This window comes from Apium graveolens, chromosome 6 (assembly GCF_009905375.1).
Source record: "Apium graveolens cultivar Ventura chromosome 6, ASM990537v1, whole genome shotgun sequence".
Lineage (NCBI taxonomy): Eukaryota > Viridiplantae > Streptophyta > Magnoliopsida > Apiales > Apiaceae > Apium > Apium graveolens.
This window is the reverse complement of record NC_133652.1, coordinates 2,331,119-2,356,988: the sequence shown is the minus strand read 5'-3', so window position 1 is coordinate 2,356,988 and position 25,870 is coordinate 2,331,119. Positions and strand designations below refer to the sequence as shown.

General features: G+C 34.6%; 1 protein-coding gene, 6 non-coding genes and 3 pseudogenes across 8 annotated transcripts in view; 1 reads left to right on the top strand and 9 right to left on the bottom strand.

The window, feature by feature from the left end:
• LOC141663916 (uncharacterized) overlaps positions 1 to 23,662 on the top strand; it is a 75,735-nt gene extending 52,073 nt beyond the window's left edge. Inside the window, exons 1-10 of one of the 2 annotated variants that reach the window (XR_012551733.1) lie at positions 9,220 to 9,454; positions 10,513 to 10,683; positions 10,978 to 11,110; positions 11,286 to 15,740; positions 17,074 to 17,209; positions 18,724 to 19,276; positions 19,946 to 20,245; positions 20,337 to 20,472; positions 23,262 to 23,316; positions 23,441 to 23,662. Coding sequence is in view for 1 of the 2 variants with exons in the window: in XM_074469762.1 (XP_074325863.1) it covers positions 19,206 to 19,276; positions 20,162 to 20,245; positions 23,262 to 23,316; positions 23,441 to 23,575 (345 nt within the window). In the remaining variant the exon portion in view is untranslated. Of the gene's footprint in view, positions 9,455 to 10,512; positions 10,684 to 10,977; positions 11,111 to 11,285; positions 15,741 to 17,073; positions 17,210 to 18,723; positions 19,277 to 19,945; positions 20,246 to 20,336; positions 20,473 to 23,261; positions 23,317 to 23,440 lie in introns of those variants that run through there. The other variant, XM_074469762.1, reaches the window with a different exon arrangement.
• On the bottom strand, positions 15,053 to 15,155 carry LOC141669678 (U6 spliceosomal RNA). Its single transcript, XR_012553946.1, has one exon. It is a non-coding gene; the product is annotated as a U6 spliceosomal RNA (small nuclear RNA).
• LOC141669915 (U2 spliceosomal RNA) lies at positions 17,328 to 17,522 on the bottom strand. The gene has a single exon (XR_012554163.1). It is a non-coding gene; the product is annotated as a U2 spliceosomal RNA (small nuclear RNA).
• On the bottom strand, positions 18,728 to 18,842 carry LOC141669303 (U5 spliceosomal RNA). Its single transcript, XR_012553590.1, has one exon. It is a non-coding gene; the product is annotated as a U5 spliceosomal RNA (small nuclear RNA).
• On the bottom strand, positions 19,439 to 19,648 carry LOC141669993 (U2 spliceosomal RNA; annotated as a pseudogene).
• Positions 20,851 to 20,977, bottom strand: LOC141669108 (U4 spliceosomal RNA; annotated as a pseudogene).
• LOC141669280 (U5 spliceosomal RNA) lies at positions 22,095 to 22,211 on the bottom strand. Its single transcript, XR_012553567.1, has one exon. It is a non-coding gene; the product is annotated as a U5 spliceosomal RNA (small nuclear RNA).
• LOC141669416 (U5 spliceosomal RNA) lies at positions 22,889 to 23,007 on the bottom strand. Its single transcript, XR_012553702.1, has one exon. It is a non-coding gene; the product is annotated as a U5 spliceosomal RNA (small nuclear RNA).
• An 871-nt stretch (positions 23,663 to 24,533) lies between the features above and the next one.
• On the bottom strand, positions 24,534 to 24,733 carry LOC141669867 (small nucleolar RNA U3; annotated as a pseudogene).
• Positions 24,734 to 24,956: 223 nt separating this feature from the next.
• On the bottom strand, positions 24,957 to 25,175 carry LOC141669838 (small nucleolar RNA U3). The gene has a single exon (XR_012554091.1). It is a non-coding gene; the product is annotated as a small nucleolar RNA U3 (small nucleolar RNA).
• Positions 25,176 to 25,870: the final 695 nt, after the last annotated feature.

The window sequence follows — 25,870 nt, the reverse complement described above, 5'->3', positions numbered from 1 at the left end:
GTATGTGATCATAAGGGAATGTAAACAAGTGTGTTTTATGATTTTAAGGTTCAAAACTCAAAGAGGAGACCCGTGTTGGGCACTCTTGAGTTCGACCACCACCGATCGTGATCCAAGGAGAGCCGGTGGGATTTTAGGAGTGTGTTATTCTTAGTGCAAAGATGTAGTCTTGTTAAAATATAACTTGCATGTTTGATATTTGGTGGATTTATGAGTTTTGATGGTAAAAGAAGTTTTGTGTGTAGAAGATGGGAAATAAAGTTTATTGCTAAGTGATTTTGGTGTTTAGTTGATTAAAATGGGATGTATGTCATAAAAATCTATATGCATGTCACTAAAAGTCATTGCATGTCAATGTTCTAAGTTTCTTTTGGTCTTGAACCTTTGTTAGGTTCGGATTTTTCTTAGAAATTATGTGGGAAGAATGATTTTTAATGTGTGATAGTATGAATGGTAGCATTAAAATGGTTGCAAGTGATTTGGTTGGTTTTGTGTTAGTGTTTGGTTCGAATTTGTGTAAATAAAAAGGAGAGGAGTAGTTGTTTGCTTAAGGTAATTAAGGTTTAAGAATTAAAGAATCTTTTGTCTTGATTAAATGGTTTTTAGTTCGAATTTCTACTTTTTAAAAGAGGTTTTTGATTTTGATTCAAGTTTATAAAGGGTTTTGGTTTGAGAATTTAAACTTGCTTCGGTAATCTATGAAAAAGGTTTGAAATGATGAATGTTGGCTTGAACTAAAGATTATAAATGATCCCTATACTTGCATGTAAATATATGGCGTTGCATGTGATGTTTCTTGGAAAATTCGAATAGTATAAATCAAATTTGTAGAAACTTAAGATGGATTATGTGCTTAAAGTGTTGCTTATGTGTTTTCATGAATTATAATGATGAATTGGAGTTAGATTTGGATGAAATAAGGATTGCATGTTAAGATATGAGGTTGTATTTGACAAGATTAGAATCTAAAAGAATCATTGGATTTCTTGTTGTGTTTTGTGATAAAGCCAAATGAATTATGGTTGTAAAAGTAATTGATTTGATACCAATATCTTACCAATTGAATGCATGTGAGATTTCTAAGAATTATGTGGTTTATTTGATATAAGATTATGTATTGTTATAATAACTCGAGTATAGAGTTTGAAATACAAAGATTAAATGTTATATGTCGTATTTGCATCGCAATACGTGATCCAAGTCTCTTTGATTAAAGTATACGGGTTTTGGTATAAACGTGCTTGTATTTATGATTGAGTATATATACTCTTAGGGTATCGTGATAAAAGGGAATTGTTAAGCGTTCTGGGAACGTCGAGTGATAATCTAATTAGGGTTTAATTGTTGAATTGTAGATTCGGAGCGTGAAGGCATTCGGGCTAGGAAAGGGAAATGTATACTAGGTGGCAGTAGTTCAATCTCTGTGAAACAGGAAAGCGAATTCTGAATTCAGGCAAGTAACTCCACTTACTTGTGTAAATTGTTATAGAGAGGATATTGTTCATTCCATGTAGAGTATTGAACTTTTATAGCAATGTACCCATGTTATTGATTCATGAGATACCCTGTCATTGTCCTTGTGAACTTGTTATTGATAAGATTATTGTCCAAACCCTTTGGTAAACTTTTCTTATCCTGATCACCTGTTAATACCTTGAATCCTTATAAACCCTATAAGAATCTTTGCATATCCCTTGTGTAATAATCCTTCATTTCTTTATGATTTTATTCATGATGATCCTTAAAACTGTTATGATTTCCTAACTTGTGTACCTTGTGATCATTTGATCAAGATCCTTATAATTGAACTTTGCTTATCCTTGATTCATTTCCCTATCTTTGAATTATTGAAATTGAACATAAGAATGAGTTTCGACTTGGGAAAAGTCTGAATGATTTCATATTCTCGGTAATGATAAAATGAATTTAGTAAAACCTTTCGTTTCCAAGACAAGGTTTTCCAAACGAATTCCTGATGGATTGGATTGAGACGTAAGAGACTAGTGGGACTAGTCCAGTCATATAAAGAGGCAAGCGGGGCTAGTCCAGTTTAAGGCTAAAATTATGCCATAGGTACCTTAAAAACCGGATGGAGGTCGGTACGGGCTGATCACCCGTATTATTATGAATTGGAAGTTAAAGTAGTCCAATCAAGGGTTCCATAATTATTTAAAGAGGAATTGAATTTCCTATTCAGTAAATGATTCTTTGAAAATGAAATGGCTTATACTATTTTGAAAGAGTTGATTGTGACATTGATTAGCTTACAACTTGTGAACCCTGATTTTGATTCTGTTAATATTATCAATCGTATAACTGATTCCCAATGATGAAAAGATTCTTACTTTCCATTTGAGAGATCATTTGTGATCCTGTTAATGATTTGTGATGAATGTCGGATCCCACCCCATCTTGAGCCTTGTTTCCTGAAAGCCCAAAGCTTTTCTTCATAACCCTTTCATAGCCCAAAAGACAGAAATCTGCCACCTAGAGATGTTAAAGTAGAATGCCCTGAAAACAATAATGGTAAATTATGGATTGTGTATCGTAGAACTGTATATAGTTACTCGCTGAGTTTTATACTCATATGTTTTGCTTTGTTCTAACCATGACAATTAAGTAAGAGGATGGCCAGGCTAAGGCGCACAGCTCGTAAGAGCGTACCTGGTGGCCCCTACCGTATTGAGGGCTTCCAGATGCCAGAGCAGGTAGTGCAGGTTATAAGTGATCAAACGCTTATGTCGGAATCGATTCTGTAAACTTGGTTTTATTTTGTGGTTGTAAATTATATTTTATGGTTGGTAGTTGTAATCTTGTCTAAAACTTTATCCTGTTTGATCCTGTGAGTAGTTAATCGGGGTTTATGCTTATTTAATTCATAGATTAAATGTGTGTGGGTCCTCATTTTCTAACCCCAAAATTAAGGGCATCACACTTTGACTATAATGGCCATTTATTAACATTAACAGCCCAATTAAAACATCACATATTATGTGTCATATTATTTTATAATTTTTTTATGAACCAAATTTTATTTATGTACCACTATTCTCGTTAAAAAAACCTCAAATATTAGTTTAGGACAATATTTTAGAACAGTCTTGGACTTGCTATAAATGATCAAACAAGTATGGATTAAGTATCTAAATAGTTTGTGTTTAGTATTTCCTCTATCACATCCAATTGTATACAGTCTTTTTCAATATTTGACATATATTTATAGATAAATATAAATTAAACTTTCATAATTTATTTTTGAAATGTTCTTTTTATATATTAAACTTTAAACAACAAAATTTTATTAAAAAATTAAAAATTATTTACAGAATCTATATATCTATATAAAGCAGGATTTCGGGTGTCCTACGTGGCAATATCAGGGGTGTCTATTCTAGTATTCTTATTTTTGAAGCCTTCACCATTTTATTGATCATTGATTGATCAATATTTCATGTATGTTTCTCTTCCTTATTGATTTGGCTGCATATCCGTTACCAGAGATATCAAAAGCCAATCATTTATTTATATTTAATTTAGCCTTCAATCTTCTTTAGCTTGACCCGTCATATGTTGATTGCTAAGCAATTATTATATATATATTTATTTATTTATATAGGCTTAATGACCTTTTCAGCCTCAATATTTGCACCGGTGTACCCATAAACCCCTGAAGTTTAAAACCGTACCTTGTCGCCCCTCGGGTATCAAAAATGTGTCTTTTTACCTCTGGACCGAGACATATGATAAAACGGTACGTAACGGCGAGGGTATTTCAGTAATTGATCAGCCGATATTCGGACAAGTTTAAAACGTACATTTTGGACCTTAAAGTTTGGAATTGCACTCATAAAACCCTAGGGTTTACATGGATATAAAATTAACTCTTGAGAACCAGATACTTTAAGGCATTTTCCAACAATCCGTTTATTTGTCTTTCCTCCAAATACTGTAAGGCATTTCCCAGTACTGCGTGAGAACCAGAATCGATATTCCCGTAGGCTGTATGATTTCCAATCTGCTTCAGCCAAACTCTCCAGGGATTTTAAAGCATGAAGGCTCACCTTCCATGCTTGTCAACAATGAGGTAGTTCTGCCCTCCTGAACACTTGTCCATATAGTTGCTTAACTTGACTCCATAATAATAATGCATGTCAATTGTTAAGTGTAATTCTTATGCTGAATGGATGCACCATTGCAACATGTCCAACATATACTTGTTTACTTTTGTACTTATAGTTATATTTCTATTTTATGATAATGATTTTATAGGCTAATCTTGTTTAAAACTCTCATCTTTAGATAGTTTGCAAGAACATTGTGGGTACCTGTGATAGCCAGAAGCTGCACCGGAAGTGGATTGCCACCCAAAATAAGCATTATATTCGGTCGATGCATCCCCTTCAATATTTGGCACTGAATAAACTCCTCTATCATTGGCATCAACATAATCAGATTGCAAAGCTCTAGCAAATGAGTGTATTATCATATGCAGTCATTTGAGGGTAGGCTTCACTTGCTGGACATTTACTCGTATCACATGCAGAACACTGATTGCATAAACTTTCACTTTTTAACTTCTTAGGTGCACCTTCAGCAAAGGCATGACATATCCCAATGACCAGGAGAGCGAGAAAGAGGCTTCTGTATCAATCCATAGTGGTTTTCTTGTTTCCTCTATCACTCTTCTTCAGGAACTGTAATGAGGCCTGAATGGTTTTATACTAATATTTCTTGATATTATCAACCTCTCATGTTATAAGGGACGTGCCTAATATTTGTCCTCGGTGGTTGGACAGAACAAATCTGAATATTCTAAATGATGGATGTTTCACTAGTAAATTCATAGATGTTAACAACATGAAAACTGTAAGACAATCCTATGTTATAAGCATGTTTAAGTATATCAATTAGTTAACTCTTCTGTTTTACGTTTATAGTAGATTATGTTCCTAGTAGATCTTTTTGTTATGGATTAATTAATTAATAAATAAATACCGAGTATAGATTGCAATTAGCAATCAATATTTGAACATCTTGGTATGATTTTCAGAATGAAAGTAGTAAAAAAGGTAGTTTAGCTTAAACATCACGATATTACTTAATAATTTATTTCAAATGTATACACTTGCGCTGATCAAATATAATTATCTGTTTTTGTAAATAGTGGATAATGAGTGTATATTGGGGAATGAGAAGGGATGCACATAAACAAGTGTTGACGGAGGAATTTGGTAACAACAAAATTTGAGGTTCGTAGCCGGAAACAAGATCTGTGACGGTGGTTCTTTGTCGGAAACGTGAACAATAATCGATGGATTCGATGAACAGTATTCATCGGAAGAGATGAACAGTGTTTGGTGGTGGTGATTATTGGGGGCTGAGATTACTTAGGGTTAGTGGTGGCTCCTTAGGCTCTCGCTTCTCACCCTTTTGCAATTTGCCTACGTATCCCTATTTATAGGGAATCAAGCCCACGTAGTTCTTGGGGAACAAGAAACCTAATAGACTTAGATTTCTTATCCCGAGGCCCAATGGGGAACCCACTGGAAACCGTCTTTTACTAGCTTTAGGAATGTCCGCCGATGAGGCCCAACCACAAAGGTCCAAGGCTCGTCCGCGGCTTCGAGACTTCACGGATGAGGCATCTCCCTGGCCAAGGATAACCCTCCGCTACCAGCTGTTTCTCTAGTCTGTGGACGCAGGTATAGCCATGGTTCACCCCGAATATTGGATGGATCCTTGCCCCCCGATAAGGAGCCCCTACCAGATTGCAGGACAAGTGATCCCAAGCTTTTGGGTGCAAAGTGTAGGATACTCCAAAGTCTCCCAACGAGGACACCCGTTGACTACAGAGACAGAGCTCCCAAAGCACACACCATATTTCACCCCACATCCCCGATGAGGACACCCATTGACTACAGGAGGAGGCCTTCAGTCCAGGCATACCCCTGGAGGTCTCTGACCACGGACACCGCCTTTCCTGTAGATATGCTACAGGAAGAAGTTCTTCAGTAGAGTTCCTGCATCAAATAAGTTAGTAATAATAATCTCCATCTTCCTTAAATATTCCACAGAGCTCATCCAAGTAATCATGTTGAAGTCCCATCCAAGCTATATTTCTCACTTAGGACGCGCCCTAAGGCTCACCATAGAAAAGATTTCAATCAAGGAATTCCTCACCCTTTCTTCAGCAATTGGACGCGCCTCCTCACTATGTTTGAGGGCGCGCCTCCCATGCATGGACACTTGCAACTTTCCATCAACCATTTTTATCATAGGGCGCGTCCTGATTACGCAAAGGGCGCGCCCTCTTTCCTTTTATGGAAAGATTATCTTATCTGTTCCTCAATTTTAGGCATTCCTTCTTCAATTCTGACCAATTGACCCGGTTTTGACCCGAACAAGGTTTATACCAAATTTTGGGCATACCAACAAGTTTCAGAACATGAATATGATAACAGAGACCCAAAACTGAAAGACGAAAACTTGATCCTATTGGGTCTAGTCGGTATGAAGAATCCATATCGATCTGAGGTGTGGAAAGATGTCCAAAATTGTCAACAAGGTTACATAATGATGATCACATGAGACAATGTATCATTGTATGATCTACTGCAAAATAAATGGCCACTGGATGTGGGATACTCAAATTTAATTCAAAGAAACAGAGAGGAGGGGACATATAGTTGCAGTTACTGGTGATGACACCAATGATGCTTCTGCATTATTAATAGCTGATATTAGTCTTGCAATGGGGATTGCAGTTACTGAAGTTGCATAGGAAAGCTCATATACTGTTATATTGGATGATAATTTCGCAACTGTTGTCAATGTTTTAAGATAGTGAACGTACCACTACTAAAACTGGGCACCTCATTCCATAATTTTCCCGTGTTTCTGAATGCACACACACATATATGTGACTTATATATGCAAATTAGCTGTGTTAGGAGGGTTCTTGAGAGGTTTACGTGCTAGTGAGGGTGCAACTTGTCTAAATACCAAATTATAAGGGTTTGTGGGTTCAATACCAAATTTTAAGGTTCAAAAGGTACGTTTAAACTTGTTTGAATATCGGTTGGTTAATTAGAGAAATACCCCGTCATTCCGTACCGTTTTATCATCTGTCTCGGTCCAGGGGTAAAAGTGCACATTTTCGATACCCGAGTGACGAAAATGTACGGTTTTAAACTTTAAGGGTTTATGAATACACTGGTGCAAACATTGGGGTGAAAAGGTCATTAAGCCATTTATATATTAGTAATCTTTACATTATTTTTTTCGTCTAACTACATCAAATTTTGCGCTTCCAACTGGTACAATGCATCTATATCTATATTTGTATATAGTTACATATTGCTCGTGCCTGATCCTTTTTTTTAACCTCCTCCAGGACTCCTATTCCGGGTATTCCAGATTATACATCATATAATTCTACTCCGTAGGGGCTAAGGTGATCACAGTGCTTAAACGTCCTTTCTGCGATGTAACAAAGCAGTTCCGGTGATGTTAGTGTTTCAGAAAGCTACAAGAAGATGAAGCCATCACATGTTTTCAAAATACTGCTGAAAAAAGCAATGAAACTTCAGCTACATGAGCCTGCTGTTTAATCTGCATACTACTTCACCTTCACCTTGACATTGCATTTGCACTTTCATCGCGTATCTTCTATTTGTTGCATTGCAATTTCTATTTTAGCTGTCAGTCAATTTTCATATGAAGATTGAATCTCTACTAAAATGGTCACCTTTTGTCATCTCATGCTTTGGTTCCATACATAAATCTTGGATTTCGGTACCTGCCTATGGGCGAATGTAAATTTGTATTCCCTGTAATGTTTTTATTGTGTTTAGGTGTTTAATGATGGATATTACATCTCATTATAATTTTTTTTTGCGATATTGGGTATTTCTGATTACAGAATACGACATGAGAATTATGTTTGAAGGTTGTGGAAAAGTTCTAAATTGCTTCAAATCTAGCTGTACTCTCTGCATAGCAAAAAAAACCTGGATGCTGAAGCATGAAACCCAAAATATATACAGATCCATGCTTTGGTCTAATGTGATAGGAATGTGTTTGTTGATAAAGGAAATTAATTTACCTCCTTTCGCGGATGTTAAACAAGTGTTATTAAATCTATTATTATTGTTTTCCATGCATATAATAGTTCATGTGAGAATATCAGTTCCTATCTTTGTATCCCTTAGCATTAGCCGAGAAGGATGTTCATCGGAAGATGAATACACTGCTGTACTTTGCATGCCACCCTATTTTAGTTCTTATCTATGCACCAATTCTTTGAGAAATTGGTATGTAAGATCAGTGAATTTCTCCTGTTAACTTTGGACTTTAGCATCAACACACTATAAACTTTTGAGTATTTCATTCATAAATGGGTTTTAACTTTTAACAATATTGGCTCCATATTTGCTAAGAGATGGTAATTTTGAATTTAGGTAGGATGGGGCCTTAAAATAGTAAAGTTCGTGGCCATTGCTTTTGATGTACTACATGTAGTATAAATTATTCACACATTTTTACATTGTGTGTATAATACATGAAAACTAAAAAATGTCTCTAATTAAAATAAATTGTTCAATGATAAACTTTTGTGATATTTGGTGTCATTTTCAAGATTAAAACATTTTAAACTTTTATCTTTTGTACTTATAGATAATGCTTCCGTTATTTTCTCAACAAAGAATAATTCAAAGTCAATTGATAGATTTTGGAGTTAACAATTAATTTTTATGGAATTCGAGGAATGTTGGGAACCTATTTGACTCAATTTGAGGTACTATAAATATTTTATAAAAAAAAGTGATCTAAATATTTAGTAAAGTGTGCTTATGCTCGGTTTAAGATGTCAAATTTAGAAGAGTATGACATTGATCAAGGGATAATAATAAATTGGGCAGAAAAATATATTTTATATAGAAAAAATTTGGAGATGGTTAAAAAGTAGTAAACCGTAATATCGACAAATAAATTAATCTTAAGTAAAGAATTATTATTTTATAATTATTTTAAATTTATTATCAATATAAAATATTACCTTAACCAAAATACAAATGAGTTCCCTAAAACCGCTCTTTGCGCGGTTATATCACCTAATTATACTATAAAGAGTTTTAAAATACGTGCCCGCCTCTAAGCGCAGAGTATAATACAGGTACACGGAGGGACAAATAGTGTTCGGACATGTGCATTGAAAAGGGAAATGGAGAGTCGTGCACAGTTTCCAAGATGCCCAAAGCATGTCTGAGTGTGTACACGTACACCTACTTCAGAGTCCCCACTCTCACACATAAGGCAATGTTTGTTTTGTAGGAGTTTATTATTTTTAAATATTACACGAGGGTTTTTTGGGATTCTCAACACTCAAACAAAAACCAAAGCAGAAGATGAAAGAGGAGCTACTGATCAATGCAATTCCCGGCATCTTTTTCCGGTATGTAACTCTTTTCTCCGATCTGTTTTTCTTATACATAATATTAACATAGTATTTAAGTTTTTTAGATTTTGTATCCTTTTTATGCAATTTTTTGTGGGCTGTAGGAATGTATTGTATGTGTATAGTTCTATGTTTCATATCCTGTTTCACTATCTAAACGATGATTAGATTATAAGATATCTGCTTTCTGGTACATAAGAACACGGTCTTATATATGTTTTTTTTTAATTTATTAATTATTTTAATGTTTTGGAGTATATGAACCTTTACCCCTTGCTCCCGAGTTTCAAAGAGAAAGGGAAGGTTCACTTTCATTCATAGTTGTGCCCCCGAGTTTTAAAAAGGAACGAAAGCAAGTGGTGATGAATATAAATTTGGTATAATTTTATCACGAAATTTTCACTCCAAAAATGGGATGAAAGTACTTTACCTCCCAATCACTTACTTCCTTTCCATTTAAAAACTCGGGTGCAATTAGGTCACTTAAAATAAGGGTTTTTTTGTAAAGTCAACGAGAAAAATACTAATGGTCAGTGGCGGATCTAGGTACGAACATAAGGGGGTGAAAAAATTAACCATATATTAGAACAATGTTTCATATGTTTACAGTTCTATGTTTCATATGCTGTTTTACCTATCTAAATGGTGATTAGTAGATTATGAGAACCCTTATAATAAATTTTTAAAATAATTTATTAATTATTTTAATGTTTTAGAGTATATGAACCTTTAGCAATTCATGTCGGAGGACTAGGAGCCATAGGGCGATGGCTTAAAATAATGATTTTTTTTGTAAAGTTAAACGAGAAAAAATACTCATGGTCAGTGGCGGATCTAGGTACGAATATAAGGGTGGTTGAGAAAAAATTAACCATATATTAGAACAATGTTTTGGAGTATATAAGCAATTCATGTCAAAGAACTCATGAACTTAATTCTAAGTTCTGCTAATGACTATGAACATTTGCATCTTCCAACAGTTTGGTCCCATTATTTGCTGGTATGACTGCATTAACATATTCTTTTGATCGCACGTGCTGTTTTGAATGACACAGGGATTTCTACTTAAAGTTTTTGACCAAGTGGCTGTCCATGCAATTGTCAACACTATATTCTCCCGGTCTGCATCCTTTCTAGAGTTATGCTTGAGGCAAGTAAATTTTAGAAAGGAAGGATGGATAAATATTGTGCATTCCAAAAATTCACCTACAAGAAGTTAAAATCAGGTATGGAAAATAAAATCAGTACAAGTACTATCTGCATTCTGTTTTTTAAATTTACAGAGGACAAAAAAAATTAATCTCTCTGTGTAAGTAAATAAATGCACTCGGTTCAATTGCAAATCTAGTTTCTTTTGTGGACCTTTTTAGTCCAAAATTCAAGGTGGAAATCATTTGATTAATTCCGTTCCATTTTTTATATCTTCATTTATATGCTTTGGTTCTGTTTTAAGCGAACATATTAAAAGTTGATTCTGTACATTATTGACCTCTTGCTCAAATTTCATTCTTAACATGTAGGCATCACTTCTCATGAGAAAATGCTCCATCAGCCATTTAACTTTTGGAGTTGAAACGGGAATCAACCTTTGGCTGGTTCAGACATTCGGGCTTGTTTTGTACGTCCCTTCAGATCAGAGGTTATGATGATAAAGTATGTAATGGTAATATGTTATTATGCAATTATGTCCCTTGCCTTAATAGTTATGTTCTCACTGTTGAACCAATTTGTTAAGACACTTGAGTTAGAATTTAGTTATCCCTTTAGTGGTGTATTGCATAAATTTTAGACCTTGAATTGTAGACTTAACAACTATCTTACGACACAGATGAACGAGTTTGTTAAAACACTTCAGAGTTCGGTAAACCCTTTTAGTCGGTGGATTGCATTAGTCTTGTAGCTTGAATTGCTCGGAGATCCATACAAAACTCCCCTTGAAGATAGGATATTAATATTCCACTGCAAGTGATAAGCACATGTTATTTTTTAGTAAAAGGTGAAACAATAGTTTGCTCTGTGCTCAACACATGATCACGTGGTTGCGTTCAATTAGTAGAAATCCGGACAGCTCTTTGATATGTGATGTTAATAATGTTGTTTCCCTTATTCGTGCAATGTGGAATTTCTTTTGAAGTCCCAAAAAAATGAATAACCACATGGAACTTGGTAATTCTAAGAGGGGCTTGTATAATTCTGTATATAGTTCTCAACCAGGTGGGCTATGTTGGATATGTGGATTGGTGATTCTAGAGTTTTTTGTAGCAAGGTCAAATTATGTGCAAAATGTACTGATTGTACGCTTGTGAACTTATTCGCTGCTAGCTTTCTTTGTAATCTGTTAGCTTGTGACAAGCTGTAGTTCAACCTAATGTGTATACTGTATACTGTCCTTGTGCAAGTACCTGTTCATATTGCAGCCTATAATCTATTCAGTAAAACTCTGCTTTACATAATATGATTTGAATAAAAATGATTAATAATGTATATATGATTCAATGCAGCAGCAAGGAAGCAATTTATTTCGTGTACAAAAATTTAAAGAAAACTATTTACGGTGAAAAACACAAGTGGGCATGAATCTTGTGAGGGCACAAAGTTAGCTAAATTGAAAAAGTTTTGTTAGCGTACACTGTACCGTGACACTTCTTTAGATACTTTTTAACCTCCATCAGTTTCAGCTTTTTGGAGTTGAGACTTAGGCAGGTTGATAACGAAAACAGGGATCGTGTTGGTTCCGGCGTTCAGGAAAGATCACCTCCTCCATTAAGTCATTCAACGTGTCTATGCGAAAGTGGTATCCATTTCACATGCATATGAAGCATGCAAATATAATTTCTAATTGTACAAGTCAGTTAATTTATGTTACTTTTTCTTGTTTTACGATATTCTGTTACTTGCTACAAACTTATCTTTTTTGTTAACGTGATCATGTTGATTGCTACAGATCTATCTCATTGAATCCAATAGTAGCTTAATGAGGTAGGCATTATAACTTTTGATTTATCTCGAAACTTAAATTCACAAGCATATCGTATCTGAGCCGGCTTAAGAATCCAGGATGGAAACCTCAATTTGTGCAACTAGAAACCTTTTGATCTCTTAATTGTCGGTCGTACATTTAAAAGAAGGCGATTTCATGGCTAGGTTCAAGAGGGCATGATATAAAAGGCTTATTGCATGTTTCTAGACTAACTTATAGATATGGTTCATATAATATCTTTGATTTGAGAATCAAAATTCTGCACTATTTAGTCGATATGTCAAAAATAAAGGACTAAACTAGCATATTGTGCGGTTAAGAATGGGCGAGCGCATACATGGTTACTTTAGAAGTTAGGAGGATTGGTGAGTGCATGCAGGTGCAAATTAACTTTATAAGTAGAGTAGGCCATTGCTCAGAAATAGTTAAAAATTAGTTGTTACTATTATTGTACATGTGATCTCTAAAACTGTATTAGACTCCTAATATATAACTAGTAATAGGTATTATTTTAAGAGATTGTATTTTATTTGTATTCATCGTTTTATTGAATAAATTAAAAATAGTGCACTCTACTGACCATTCAATCAGTAAGGAAATCTTGAAATACTTTTTTTTTCTGGTTAGTTGTATCTTAGCTAATATTTTTACTATGAAGTGAACTTTAGACTTTGCATCACAACATGAATTGTAACATGTTTGCTAACACGGATGCAACCATCGGTATTCTCGTCTCCAGTATTGGAATCTTGAGAAGCTGCCTTCTATGTTATTAGTATAGTTTCATTTAGTAAAAGCTGATAAATCCTTTAAAGGTTGAGATTTGAAACAATTTGTGTCATCTGCCATCCTCCCACCCGTGGGGGTATTCAACTGAATTTTCAGAGCCACCCTGTACGAATGTAAAAAGGCGATTGTGTGAATAAATAACAGTTTGCCTGCTGAATTTTATTCTTTTCCTGTTTGCTGTTGTGGTGAAACTTTTCTTTATGTTGTGCTTGTCATTTAATACAATTCCTTCATGACATCATACCATTCATATGAATCCGTGACGGAATTATGTGCAGGATGTACTGATTGTACGCTTGAGAACTTATTCGCTGCTAGCTTTCTTTGTAATCTGTTAGCTTGTGACAAGCTGTAGTTCAACCTAATGTGTATATGTATACTGTCCTTGTGCAAGTACCTGTTCATATTGCACCCTATAATCTATTCAGTAAAACTCTGCTTTACATAATATGATTTGAATAAAAATGATTAATAATGTATATATGATTCAATGCAGCAGCAAGGAAGCAATTTATTTCGTGCACAAAAATTTAAAGAAAACTATTTATGGTGAAAAACATAAGTGGGCATGAATCTTGTGAGGGCACAAAGTTAGCTAAATTGAAAAAGTTTTGTTAGTGTACACTGTATCGTGACACTTCTTTAGATACTTTTTAACCTCCATCAGTGTTCAACTTTTTGGAGTTGAGACTTAGGCAGGTTGATAACGAAAACAGGGATCGTGTTGGTTCCGGCGTTCAGGAAAGATCACCTCCTCCATTAAGTCATTCAACGTGTCTATGCGAAAGTGGTATCGATTTCACATGCATATGAAGCATGCAAACATATATTCTAATTGTACAAGTCAGTTAATTTATGTTACTTTTTCTTGTTTGACGATATTCTGTTAGTTGCTACAAACTTATCCTTTTTTGTTAACGTGATCATGTTGATTGCTACAGATCTATCTCATTGAATCCAATAGTAGCTTAATGAGGTAGGCATTATAACTTTTGATTTATCTCGAAACTTAAATTCACAAGCATATCGTATCCGAGCCGGCTTAAGAATCCAGGATGGAAACCTCAATTTGTGCAACTAGAAACCTTTTGATCTCTTGATTGTCGGTCGTACATTTAAAAGAAGGCGATTTCATGGCTAGGTTCAAGAGGGCATGATATAAAAGGCTTATTGCATGTTTCTAGACTCACTTATAGATATGGTTCATATAATATCTTTGATTTGAGAATCAAAATTCTGCACTATTTAGTCAATATGTCAAAAATAAAGGACTAAACTAGCATATTGTGCGGTTAACAATGGGCGAGCGCATACATAGTTACTTTAGAAGTTAGGAGGATTGGTGAGTGCATGCAGGTGCAAATTAACTTTATAAGTAGAGTAGGCCATTGCTCAGAAGTAGTTAAAAATTAGTTGTTACTATTATTGTACATGTGATCTCTAAAACTGTATTAGACTCCTAATATATAACTAGTAATAGGTATTATATTAAGAGATTGTATTTTATTTGTATTCATCATTTTATTGAATAAATTCAAAATAGTGCACTCTAATGACCATTCAATCAGTAAGGAAATCTTGAAATACATTTTTTTCTGGTTAGTTGTATCTTAGCTAATATTTTACAGTCAACCAAAATACGTATGTATTGTGATTGTAATTTTTTTCTATTTTTATGTAATATTTTTAAAAAAATATATTCGGGGATCTAGGACTCGTACGTTTCCTCCACCCCTGATTTCATGGCTAGATTTGAACAAAAAGAGTTTTGCTGGGAGCTTTTTTCAAACAAAACTATGGTCCATTTCCTAGATTTGGTTGGCAAAAAGATTTTGGACCATTTCTCGATTTGTGCGTGTCATCCTTGTGCAGGGGCCATGCTAATCTTCTCTGTATCATTCCAATTTTATTGGATGTCCCCGAAGGGACAATATATGCACTCAAACTGTTACTATATAAAGAATAAGTAATAAATATTCTTAACCAATGTGCGAGATTTTAGAAGAAATCAAGTGTATGTGTATGCCAACATGAAGGCTTTGAATCTATAATTGTGCTCATGCAACGCTTGAGGCATTAGGTGTTATGGATAACAAAGCTGAGCGAGCGTTGCTTTCCTATGGGATTGTTATGGCTTAAAATTTTAGCAGACTGTTCTTTAAATTCTAAGCTAGTCACTGGTTAGATTCCTGCTTATATCTTTTTCTTGTTTGATGTTGTGCTGAAACTTTTCTTTTTCTTGTGCTCGTCTTCTTTTAATACACACTTCATTCATGACATCGTACTATTCATATAGATCAGTGACTGGTTGACGTACTGCAATTGATTCAGGAGTGATACAATTATCAAAAGTGACGGCATCATTTTTTTCCTTTATAGTGTTGAAAAGCAGTGGTAAGCCGAGGACAGAAGTCCAATTTCTAGCATCAAATGGCCGCTCTATCGTCTGCCTGAAGTTAGTCTGCACTTATGTTGCAGAATGTTCACTGCAAGCTGAAGCTGAAACAATCTCAGGTATCCCATAAAAAATAAATGTTTGGTATTATGCAACTTTCTTTTTTGCTAAGTTGTTTTACGTAACTTTGCTGTCAGTGGTTGGGAAAAAACATGATCAAAGTTGCTATAATTAATGTCAGTGGGAATGTTTTACCCTTACTTCAAAATTCCAAGCCCCGTGCCTCCTAAAATCTTGAAACACAAGGCTAATGTCATAAGTCCACATTGAACTATGTTCTGGTGGGGTGAGCCAGGCCTAAGCAATAGTGCAACACTTGGGCGACTCATGCAACACTTGCTTTTATAAACTTTTAATGGCAACTTTTGCCATTACAGCATATATAAACCAAGTAGACAAGCATATATATAAACTAAATAGCCAACACTATTTGCAATTTAACAAATATTTATGTAAATTTTGCAATTTAACAAATATTTTCCGTACGTTTTGTGATTTTTTTATATTTATGTAAAAAAAATTATAAAATATATTCCGGGTCATCTTGGACTCGTAGTCGATTTCCTGCACCCCTTAGCCAAGTGGGAGTTATTATAAGGAAGCAAGTGTATGCCAACATGAAGCCTATTTATTTATCAAAGATTAATCTAATTGGGACGTATATATAGAGAAGCTGGTCGCATCCCAAATTAGAAGTGATTGTCCAACATTTTTATGTTGAATAGTGTATGTCATGTTTCTTGATTATAGATTAGTTGGCTAGAAATTCTGTAATTAGAGAGTGGAGGCTTTTTATCCCTAGGCACCAAAGGTTGTATATTCCACTTGGTCATAATTCTTAGTATTCATCAAATTTTTATATAACTTTGTTTTAACTATAATTTATCCAAGTTGTGAGAAACCTGCCTTTTGGAAATTTGTTTTAAGTGTTGAAATGGTTTAACATGTGGTGAGCACATTCCATGGTTTAACATGTTATTTACTATGAAGTGAACTTTAGACTTTGCATCACAACATGAATTGTAACATGTTTGCTAACACCGATGCAACCATCGGTATTCTCGTCTCCAGTATTGGAATATTGAGAAGCTGCCTTCTATGTTATTAGTATAGTTTCATTTAGTAAAAGCTGATAAATCCTTTAAAGGTTGAGATTTGAAACAATTTGTGTCATCTGCCATCCTTCCAACCGTGGGGGTATAAACTGAATTTTCAGAGCCACCCAATGTAAAAAGGCGATTGTGTGAATGAATAACAGTTTGCCTGCTGAATTTTATTCTTTTTCCTGTTTGCTGTTGTGGTGAAACTTGTCTTTATGTTGTGCTTGTCATTTAATACAATTCCTTCATGACATCGTACCATTCATATGAATCCGTGACGGAATTGATGCAGGAGCGATATAATTATAAAGAGTGATGGCATCTTTTTTATTCATCAGGAGTGTTGAAAAGCAGACAGGAGTGCAATTTCTAACAACAAATATGTTCTTAAGTTGCGGATATTCACCCCAAGCTAAAAACTTTCACAGGTATTTTATCATATGTTTTTATGTCTGTTTGGTATAAAAATGGAATTTTTATCAACTGTACCCCTTGGAACATGAATTCAAGGCTAATTGTCATGAACAAACATTAAACTATGTTTTGGTGGGGTGAGCCAGGCCTAAGAAGTAGTGCAACAATTGGGCGACTCATTAAGAACCCAATAGCAAGCTATTGTGAAGGATCTTCCCCTTAAAAAATTAATTTAATATCGTGTGAGCCAATGACCCACATATCAGATATTAAACTGATAAGAACAGATACTACACTTGATCTTAGCCAAAAGGCCGAGAAAGGTATGCTTTAAACAATAGGCCAGCTCTGCTTTTATACAACACTTAAATTAGATATTCTCTGTCAACTTTGATGAGGGATGAAATTAACCTTGTTGCAAAACACAGTCTGCCTTTTGAACTAAAACGTCCTGGCTTTTAAGATCTTCATTATTGATTTATTTTCAAGTCCATAGTACTGATTCACGAACTGTTAATTTGCAGTCCATAATCTGCTGTTCTAACTTTGTTGATTACCTAGATGAACATGGTTATACTTTTACGCTTCTATTTTTTTTTAATTTCTTTTAAAAAAAATCATTGCAACTTTTGTGATTACATCATGTATAATCTAGCATAAAGTCATCATGTATCCTCTTCTGATTTATAAGCTTCCTTGGTTTTTACTATTATCTTAATTTTAAATAAGTTTAAGAGTTCAGTAAGGTTAGTTTGGGTGGCTCATGCTGCCTTTAATGCCTTCCTAAACATATCTAGAGATAGCCAAGAAATAAATTTAACTTAGAATTGTAGGGCTTTACCCTGGTTTAGAGGGAACCCTTCCAGAATTTCTCAATGGCACAGGGCGAAGCCAAGACCAAGGAGGGGGTTTGGGACGCGCCTCGGTCCACGTCATTGCCCCATCGCAGAAAGACAACATGGTCCTTGTTCGTATTTTGGAAATAGTGTCCGAGTGTATGACTAGTAAGAAAAATGGTCCTTATTCGTATTTTGGAAATAGTGTCCGAGTGTATGACTCCAACAACCCAAGTTTTTTGCAAAAGTTAAGTTCTGATTAGAAAATGAAAAGTGGTAGAAAATGAAAAGCGAGTATTTGTATTGAGTTAGGAAGATCTAATTGAACACCTAGGTAGATTTCTAGTTAAAATTAATTTTAAATCGTTTTGAACTTATAGTGGCAAAATCAATTTGGTAGATTCTAGTATTTTAAATGATATATTTAGATTTTCAAAATTTTAATTATTAATTATTAAATATGTTAAATTTTATGGTTATTTTTTTTAATTAAAAATAATTATTAAATAGATTTCTATAAATCAAGATATATTGCATAAAATAGTAGAATTTAGAACTTTTTATTTGATTGTTGTAACATTCAAATAATTTTTACAACGAGCAATGTCATATCAATTTTATATTTAACCTTTATGAGTTACCAATTTGAAATTTCATAATAATTTTTTTTTAATTTTAAACTTAAATTGTAGGGGGCCAAACAAAAGGAAGACTCCTCCAAAAATAGGTATATGCCATTATGAATGACGAGCACACGGTATTCTTTAGTAAAAGGCAAAAGAATAGTTCGCTTTGTGTTCATCACATGGCTGCATAATTTTAAATTTTACTGAGTGGTAGTTATTTATAGGTGTGATAGATGATGCTCTTTTAGTGCTATTTAAATATAAGAAGAAATAGTTTAGAGTGCAGATAACCTTTGAAGATGTTTTAAAGTGTGGAAGCGAAACGAGGAGACTGTCATAAAATGTAAAATTGAGTGGTCTAAAAACAAAGCTTCGGCAGGTCTTCAATAGGAAAAAGGCTTTTTTCTTCCAGGTTGTGCGAAGTAGACCAGGGAAAGAACGCAATAAATTTCTTTGTTGCATTATTTTATGCTAATTATCAAGAGTGACAGCATCATTTTTTCCTCGGGAGTGTTGACAAGCAGACAGAAGTCCAATTTCTGCATCAAATGGTCACTCTATTGTTCTGCCTGAAGTTAGTCCGCACAGTTGCTGATATTCACTCCAAGCTGAAAATAAGGTATTCATAATCATTAAATTTTTGGTATCATGCAACCTTGCACTGTCAGTTGGTTGAGAAAAACCTTGATCAAACTGTTATAATTGTTACACTCTTGCTAAAAGGTACTTTCAAAAAGATGAATATATAAAGCTAAGCATCATGAATATATTTAAACTATGTTTTGGGTGGGGTGAGCCAGTGCAACACTTGGGCACCTCGTAAAGACTCCAATAGGAAGCTATTGTGATGAGTCTCCCCCCTTTATAAAATTAATTTAATATCATGTGAACCAATGGCCTACATATCAGATATTAAACCTATAAACTGTTAAGAACATATACTACACTTGATCTAAAACAGAGTCTGCCTATTGAATTAGGGAGAAAATAATTTTGTTGCAAAACAGAGTCTGCCTATTGAACTAAAACGTTACAATCTGCTTGCCTTTGAGATCTCCCTAATTGATGTGTTTTTAGTCCAAAATACAGATTCACCAACTATTAATTGCACACTCAAACTAAAAATTTATTCCACAATCTGGTGTTCTGACTTTATTGATTACCTAGATGAACATTGTTAATTTCACGCTTAAACTAAAAGTTTATTGTTAATCTTTATTGTTAGTTTATGGTCAAATTATTCTTCTCAATGCGATTCACTAATTGAAGGCCTTGTTTGTTCCACCAGATTTTAGTGAACAATGAAAAATTTTACACTGGAGTTATAAGGATTCACCCCTGTATTAAAGGGATTCCTTCGAAAAATCCCCGACACTGAATATAGATTGGTCGGTTCTGATGGTATCCAGAATGTGTGCCATACTACCATCTCCAACAAGTTGATGCTCTTGGACAACAAACACTGTACATGCATGATTCATAGCTGCTTGCCTTTGACTTGCAGGAAAGTGTGCAATCCCGAGCCTGTTCTATACAAAGAAATACAAAAAATTTATTTGGCATCAAAACTCAATGGCCAGAAAATGAGGTAAATGGTGCTTTTGTTCACATAATCCTGTTAATTGCTACAAATTTATAAGTGTTAGTGGGATTGGACAGTTGTCTGTGTTTGATGCCAGGGCATTGACCTGTTGCTGACTTGCTGTCTTTACATGCTGCATGGCTTCTCAAAAAAAAAATTAACCATATAGCTTTTGGAATTGAGACGGTGGCAAGTTGAGATGGGAGGGTCGGTGTTATGTTTCTGCAAGCAAGGTACGAAGATCACTTCTTAAGTTAGTAATGTAATTCAAGTTAACTACTTTTTATCGCCCGCCGTGCTATAAGAAATCATATTTGATTGCTGCTTTAAACTGTTATTAGTATTAAGCAACCATGATGTAAAATGGCGGAGCCATCTAAAATGTTATTTTTAAAAGTTTTAAAAAAATTTAACTTATAAGTTATTTTACCAAACACCCTACTTTACTTATAAATGAAACATCAAAACACCAAAATTAACTTGTTAAAAATCACTTATTACATATATGTCACTTATCACACTTATTATTTATTTTATGATTTCCCGTCCCTTACTAAGGTTGGTTTGGGTGGCTCATGGCAAGAAAAATATTAAACTTAGAATTGTAGGGCTTTGCCCTGGCGATGGCACAAGGCAAAGCCAAGACCAAGGAGGGGGTTTGGAAATAGTTTTCAACCAGCAATTGACGCGCCTCGGTTAGTTCCTCACTAGCTGCGTCATTGCCCCAAGCGCAAAGATACTACTAAACATGGTACTTGTTCGTGTTTTAAACAGCTGCCTCCTAATTTTATTGAGAAATCAAGCGAGATGTGGTATAGGTGTTCGAGTGTATGACTAGAAAAAAAAGTGCTAGTGTTTTAACATTTCCCAAGCTTTGGTCATTTCATTTTTTTAATTTTAATCTTATTCTTAAAATAAGAAGTTGTTTTCTCCTTCTAATCTGAGAGTTTACGATATTTTACATATTGATTATACAAAATAAGGAAATGACTCAAACTTTAACAACCAATATTTTTTTTGCATAACTAGAGGTAGAAAGATCGAGTTGAACACCTAAGTAGATTTTAAGTAAATGTTTAAAATTAATTTTAAATATTTTTGAACTTGTAGTGGCAAAATCATGTTACGATACTGGACACCCTTCAAAATTAGGTATACTATTATAAGCGAGGAGCATTTAACGGGCATCCAGTAGGAATTGAACTTATAAATTTGCAAAGTTCTAATGCATGGCCTTTTCATTTTGCAATTCCTTTGGAATGCCAATTTTGTTATACTTGTGCTACACACTTCACGTCCCTCAATGTTTAATAGTAATTATAAAAAATAAATGTATTCAAACTAAAAATATTACATGTGCTCAAGAACTAAAAATGATCTTTTATTAAGTCTACATTTTTCTAGAATGTTACCATAACCAAGTGAAAGTTAGTGGATTCTAGTATTTTATGTATTATATTTGTATCTTAAAATTTTAATTATTAATTATTTTAAATTTAAAGTTATTTTATTTAATTAAAAATAATTGGTAAATAGATTTCTTAGAATCTCTACATATTATATAAAATACTAGAATTCACAACTTTTTATTTTGTTGCTTGGTGTATCATTCAAAAAACAAATGTGTGATACTCAATGAAGTAATTTTACTTGCCGAGCACATATATGTGCAATATTTATCAATATAATTTGCACTTAAAAAGTAATCAATTTGATATTTAACATGTACAAACCAAATTTTTTTATTAATCAATCAGTATTAGTAGGAGTGACAAATCTGATATTTATTTTTTCTCAAACACATGTGAGTAAAACAATTTAAACTAAGATATAATTATGAACTTAAATTGTAGGGAGCCAACAAAAAGGAAGACACCTCCAAAAATAAACGTATGCCACTATGAGTGACTAGCACACGGTATTCTTTAGTAAAAGGCGAAAGAATAGTTCGCTTTGTGCTCATCACATGGCTGCGTGATTTTAAAGCTTCCTCAGTGCTAGTTATTTATAGGTGTGCTAGACGATGTCTGTGAAATATTTTTGATGCGGGTTATATGCTAACCGGAGTAGATCAAGTGCTCGCTTGCACTTCGCAATATATTGTCTTTTGGTGCTATTTAAATATAAGAAGAAATAGTTCAGAGTCCATATAACCTTTATTGAAGTTTTAAAGCTAGAAGCCAAACGAGGAGACCGTCAAAATATGTAAAACGGAGTGGTCTAAAATTCAAAGCTTTGCAGGTCTTCAATAGGAAAAAGGCTTTACTCCACCAAGTAAACCAGGGGACAGGACAGGGGAAGAACACAACAAATTTCCTTATTGCATTATTTTATGCTAAATATCTTTAGCTTTTGCGATATGAACTCCAAATTAATTAATAGAAGTCACGGGAAATAACTTGATGGACATAGTAGAAGGTAAACTTTCAGAAAGCATTAACTAAATGAATCAAGACACATGAACGTTCTTATCAGTTGACAAAAAAAGTATTAACTAAATGAATCAAGACACATGAACGTTCTTATCAGTTGACAAAAAAGGAGAAGCACGTCAATTGTAGAACAGGTTTGTTAAAACACTTCAAAGTTAAGATTTAGGTATACCCTTTTCATCGATTGATTGCATAAATCTTATGGCTTGAATTGTTAGGTGTTCCATAGATAAACCCCACTCTAAAAATAGGCGTATGTCCCTGTAAGTGATGAGCGCACAGTATTCTTTAGTAAAAGGCAAAAGAATAGTTCGCTATGTGCTCGTCACATGGCTGCGTTTAATTAGAAGGAATCCGGTCAGCTCGTTGATATGTGATGTTGACAACGTCGTTCACCATTTTCATGCAATCCAGCCTGCCCTTATACTTTCTCAAGTATCACGCAAGAATTGTCAATAGCTAATTCACTTGGCTATTACAGCAAATTGGGGCCAGAAAACCTAAAACCTGAAACCTCTATTTTATAATAAGATGAAATGCATTACACTGTAGTTTAGTAACGTATTCAGCTTGTTCATTTATGCTGACAGGCTATGGTTGATGTCGCCCGAGAGATTGGAATGCACAGGAAAGGGAAATGATCAGGTATGCTTTGAAATTGTGTTTGCTGTTTTGGCCATCTTTGTTAAATGTTCTAGTGATTTTAACTGTTGTGATGTAGTCCAATTTTCAGTTCTCTAATAAACTATTCTGTATTTGTCGTATGTAGGTGCGGTTTGAGCTCATTTTCTTTGCCCTACACCCTGAACTTAGTGTTGCGGCTCCTTGGAAGAAATGGGACATACAAGGCAGAGAAGATGCTGTAGAGAATATGCTTAGAAATGTAATGTGCCCGTCCCAGTAAAGAAAAATCCATTTATAGCAGAGACGGGAACCTGCGGCATACTGACCACTGAGGGCTGTTAATCACGCTCTGGTCTTGCCCCAACCATCCCTGTTCCCCTTGATTAAAGATGTACAGGTCTCAACTCATAAGTAGCAAATATTTTAAGAATCCAAAGAAAAACAGTGGGGAAAAGAGGTTAAGGTCTTTGATGCACGAAAAAAAGGGTCCTGCAGTCATGATCCATCCACCAGACTTGGTCACCTGTCTCCTTAGAAATCAAGTGATTATCCAAAACTCAAGTTAGAATAATTTGTTATGTGTTAATTATAAAAACGTACATGTTAATTGATCTACGAAATAATCCTCTCTTCTTTGGTGAAGAGAATGTTATGTAAATTAATTTTATCTTCTTTCTTTTTGCCCAATGTATTTTGTAGGATTCGATACTTGTATGCATATTCTTTCTTTATCTTGCAACCGAAGCTAAAAAGCTGGGCATTTTTTATATTCAACATATTTGTTTCAAGTTCTTTCAATGTGGATCAAAACAAAAAATGTGATAAAACTTACTCCCCGAGTCCCATCCATTTTTTTACACTTTTTTTTCTTGCTCGTCACACATTTTTAAATTTTTCTTAAACAGTCTGTAATATGTCTGTAATTTACTTCCCAAAGGTCAATCGAAGCTTCCAACAAAGTTTCACTAGCTGGTACTAACAATGTAATACGTCTTGCTGGATATGTGCAGTGCTTGGATATGCTTGAAAAGGGTCTCTTATTTCCATGATGATCAGTTATCTATATGTAGCATTGGATATTTTTATGCAATCTTAAGAAATCTGTCAACTTGAGCTACAAAATGGTGCGTTGTTGATATACAACTGCTGTCAGAAATAGTTCTTCCCACCAGATAAGCTGTGAGAAAGGAAAAATACTTGGCAGGTTGAAAATATCTGAGCTAAAAAAAGGAGTTGAGGGTCTGTCAGACAACTGCAAGACCACCCCAGCCAAGGGAGAACCTAGCTGAGAACGATCCTCTACGGCTCTGAATGGTGCACTGACCATGCAGGACTGTTAATCACGCTCTGGTCATGCAGTCTTGATTCATCCACCAGACTTGGTCACCTGTCTCCTTAGAAATCAAGGATAATTCTGCTTCAAATAACTGATAATTGAGCAATATACATTTGTTAAACCGTCTTGATATTTAGCATATGCTAGTTGTTTTAGAAATTAAGGGAAATTAAGGATACATAATGGTGCGTTGTTGATATACAACTGCTGTCAGAAATAGTTCTTCCCACCAGATCATGTGTGGCAGGCCATAAGCTGTGAGAAAGGAAAAATACTTGGCAGGTTGAAAATATCGAGCTAACCAGCAGGAAAAAAAGGAGTTGAGGGTCTGTCAGACAACTGCAAGACCACCCCAGCCAAGGGAGAACCTAGCTGAGAACGATCCTCTACGGCTCTGAATGGTGCACTGACCATGCAGGACTGTTAATCACGCTCTGGTCATGCAGTCTTGATTCATCCACCAGACTTGGTCACCTGTCTCCTTAGAAATCAAGGATACAGAGGTACGATTACTATAGAACAGATCCTGTTCAAGTAAGGTCGTGGCATAGAGGCTTGCACACCTTGGTAATATACAGAGTATTTGTTTCAAGTTCTTTCAATGTGGGATATTCAGGAGTTTCTAGTAACACTCTATGAGTGTATTTTTAACTTTTGAAAAGTTAAGGTCTGGGGCAAAACTTAGCATGCAATATAACAATCATAATGTGGGAATTAATCGGTACATCGCACTGATTATACACCCACTATTTGAAAGTTGTTAGTTGCTTGTTCGCAGGGGAGAGCATGGGCCGGTTCGGCTCGGTTTTTTGTTAAAACTGGAAACGCAATCATATATATTCGGTTTCTAAAATTCAAAACCGCAACCGCCAGTTCGGATTCAGTTTCGGTTTAAAAAACATTGGTTCGGTTGTAATCGGTTTGGTTTCGGTTACAAAACCGATTAAATATGAAATTAAATGATATTACATTGTAGTTTAACACAAATAACCCGAAGAGCGTATTTTATGTGCGTGTATTTTCAAAAAAATAACAAAAAAAAATTATGCAATAGATTATTATGTGTGTGTATTTTTACTTATTAGTTTACTGATCATATACCAAAGTTAGTGATGAGTTTAGGTGTCAAAATGCCATGAACACACCATCCAAATGTTAACTAGCATGACAAGTTTGTATATTATTTCAATTCACTAACCCTGCTTCACATATACTAGAAATAAGAAATACTCTGGCAAT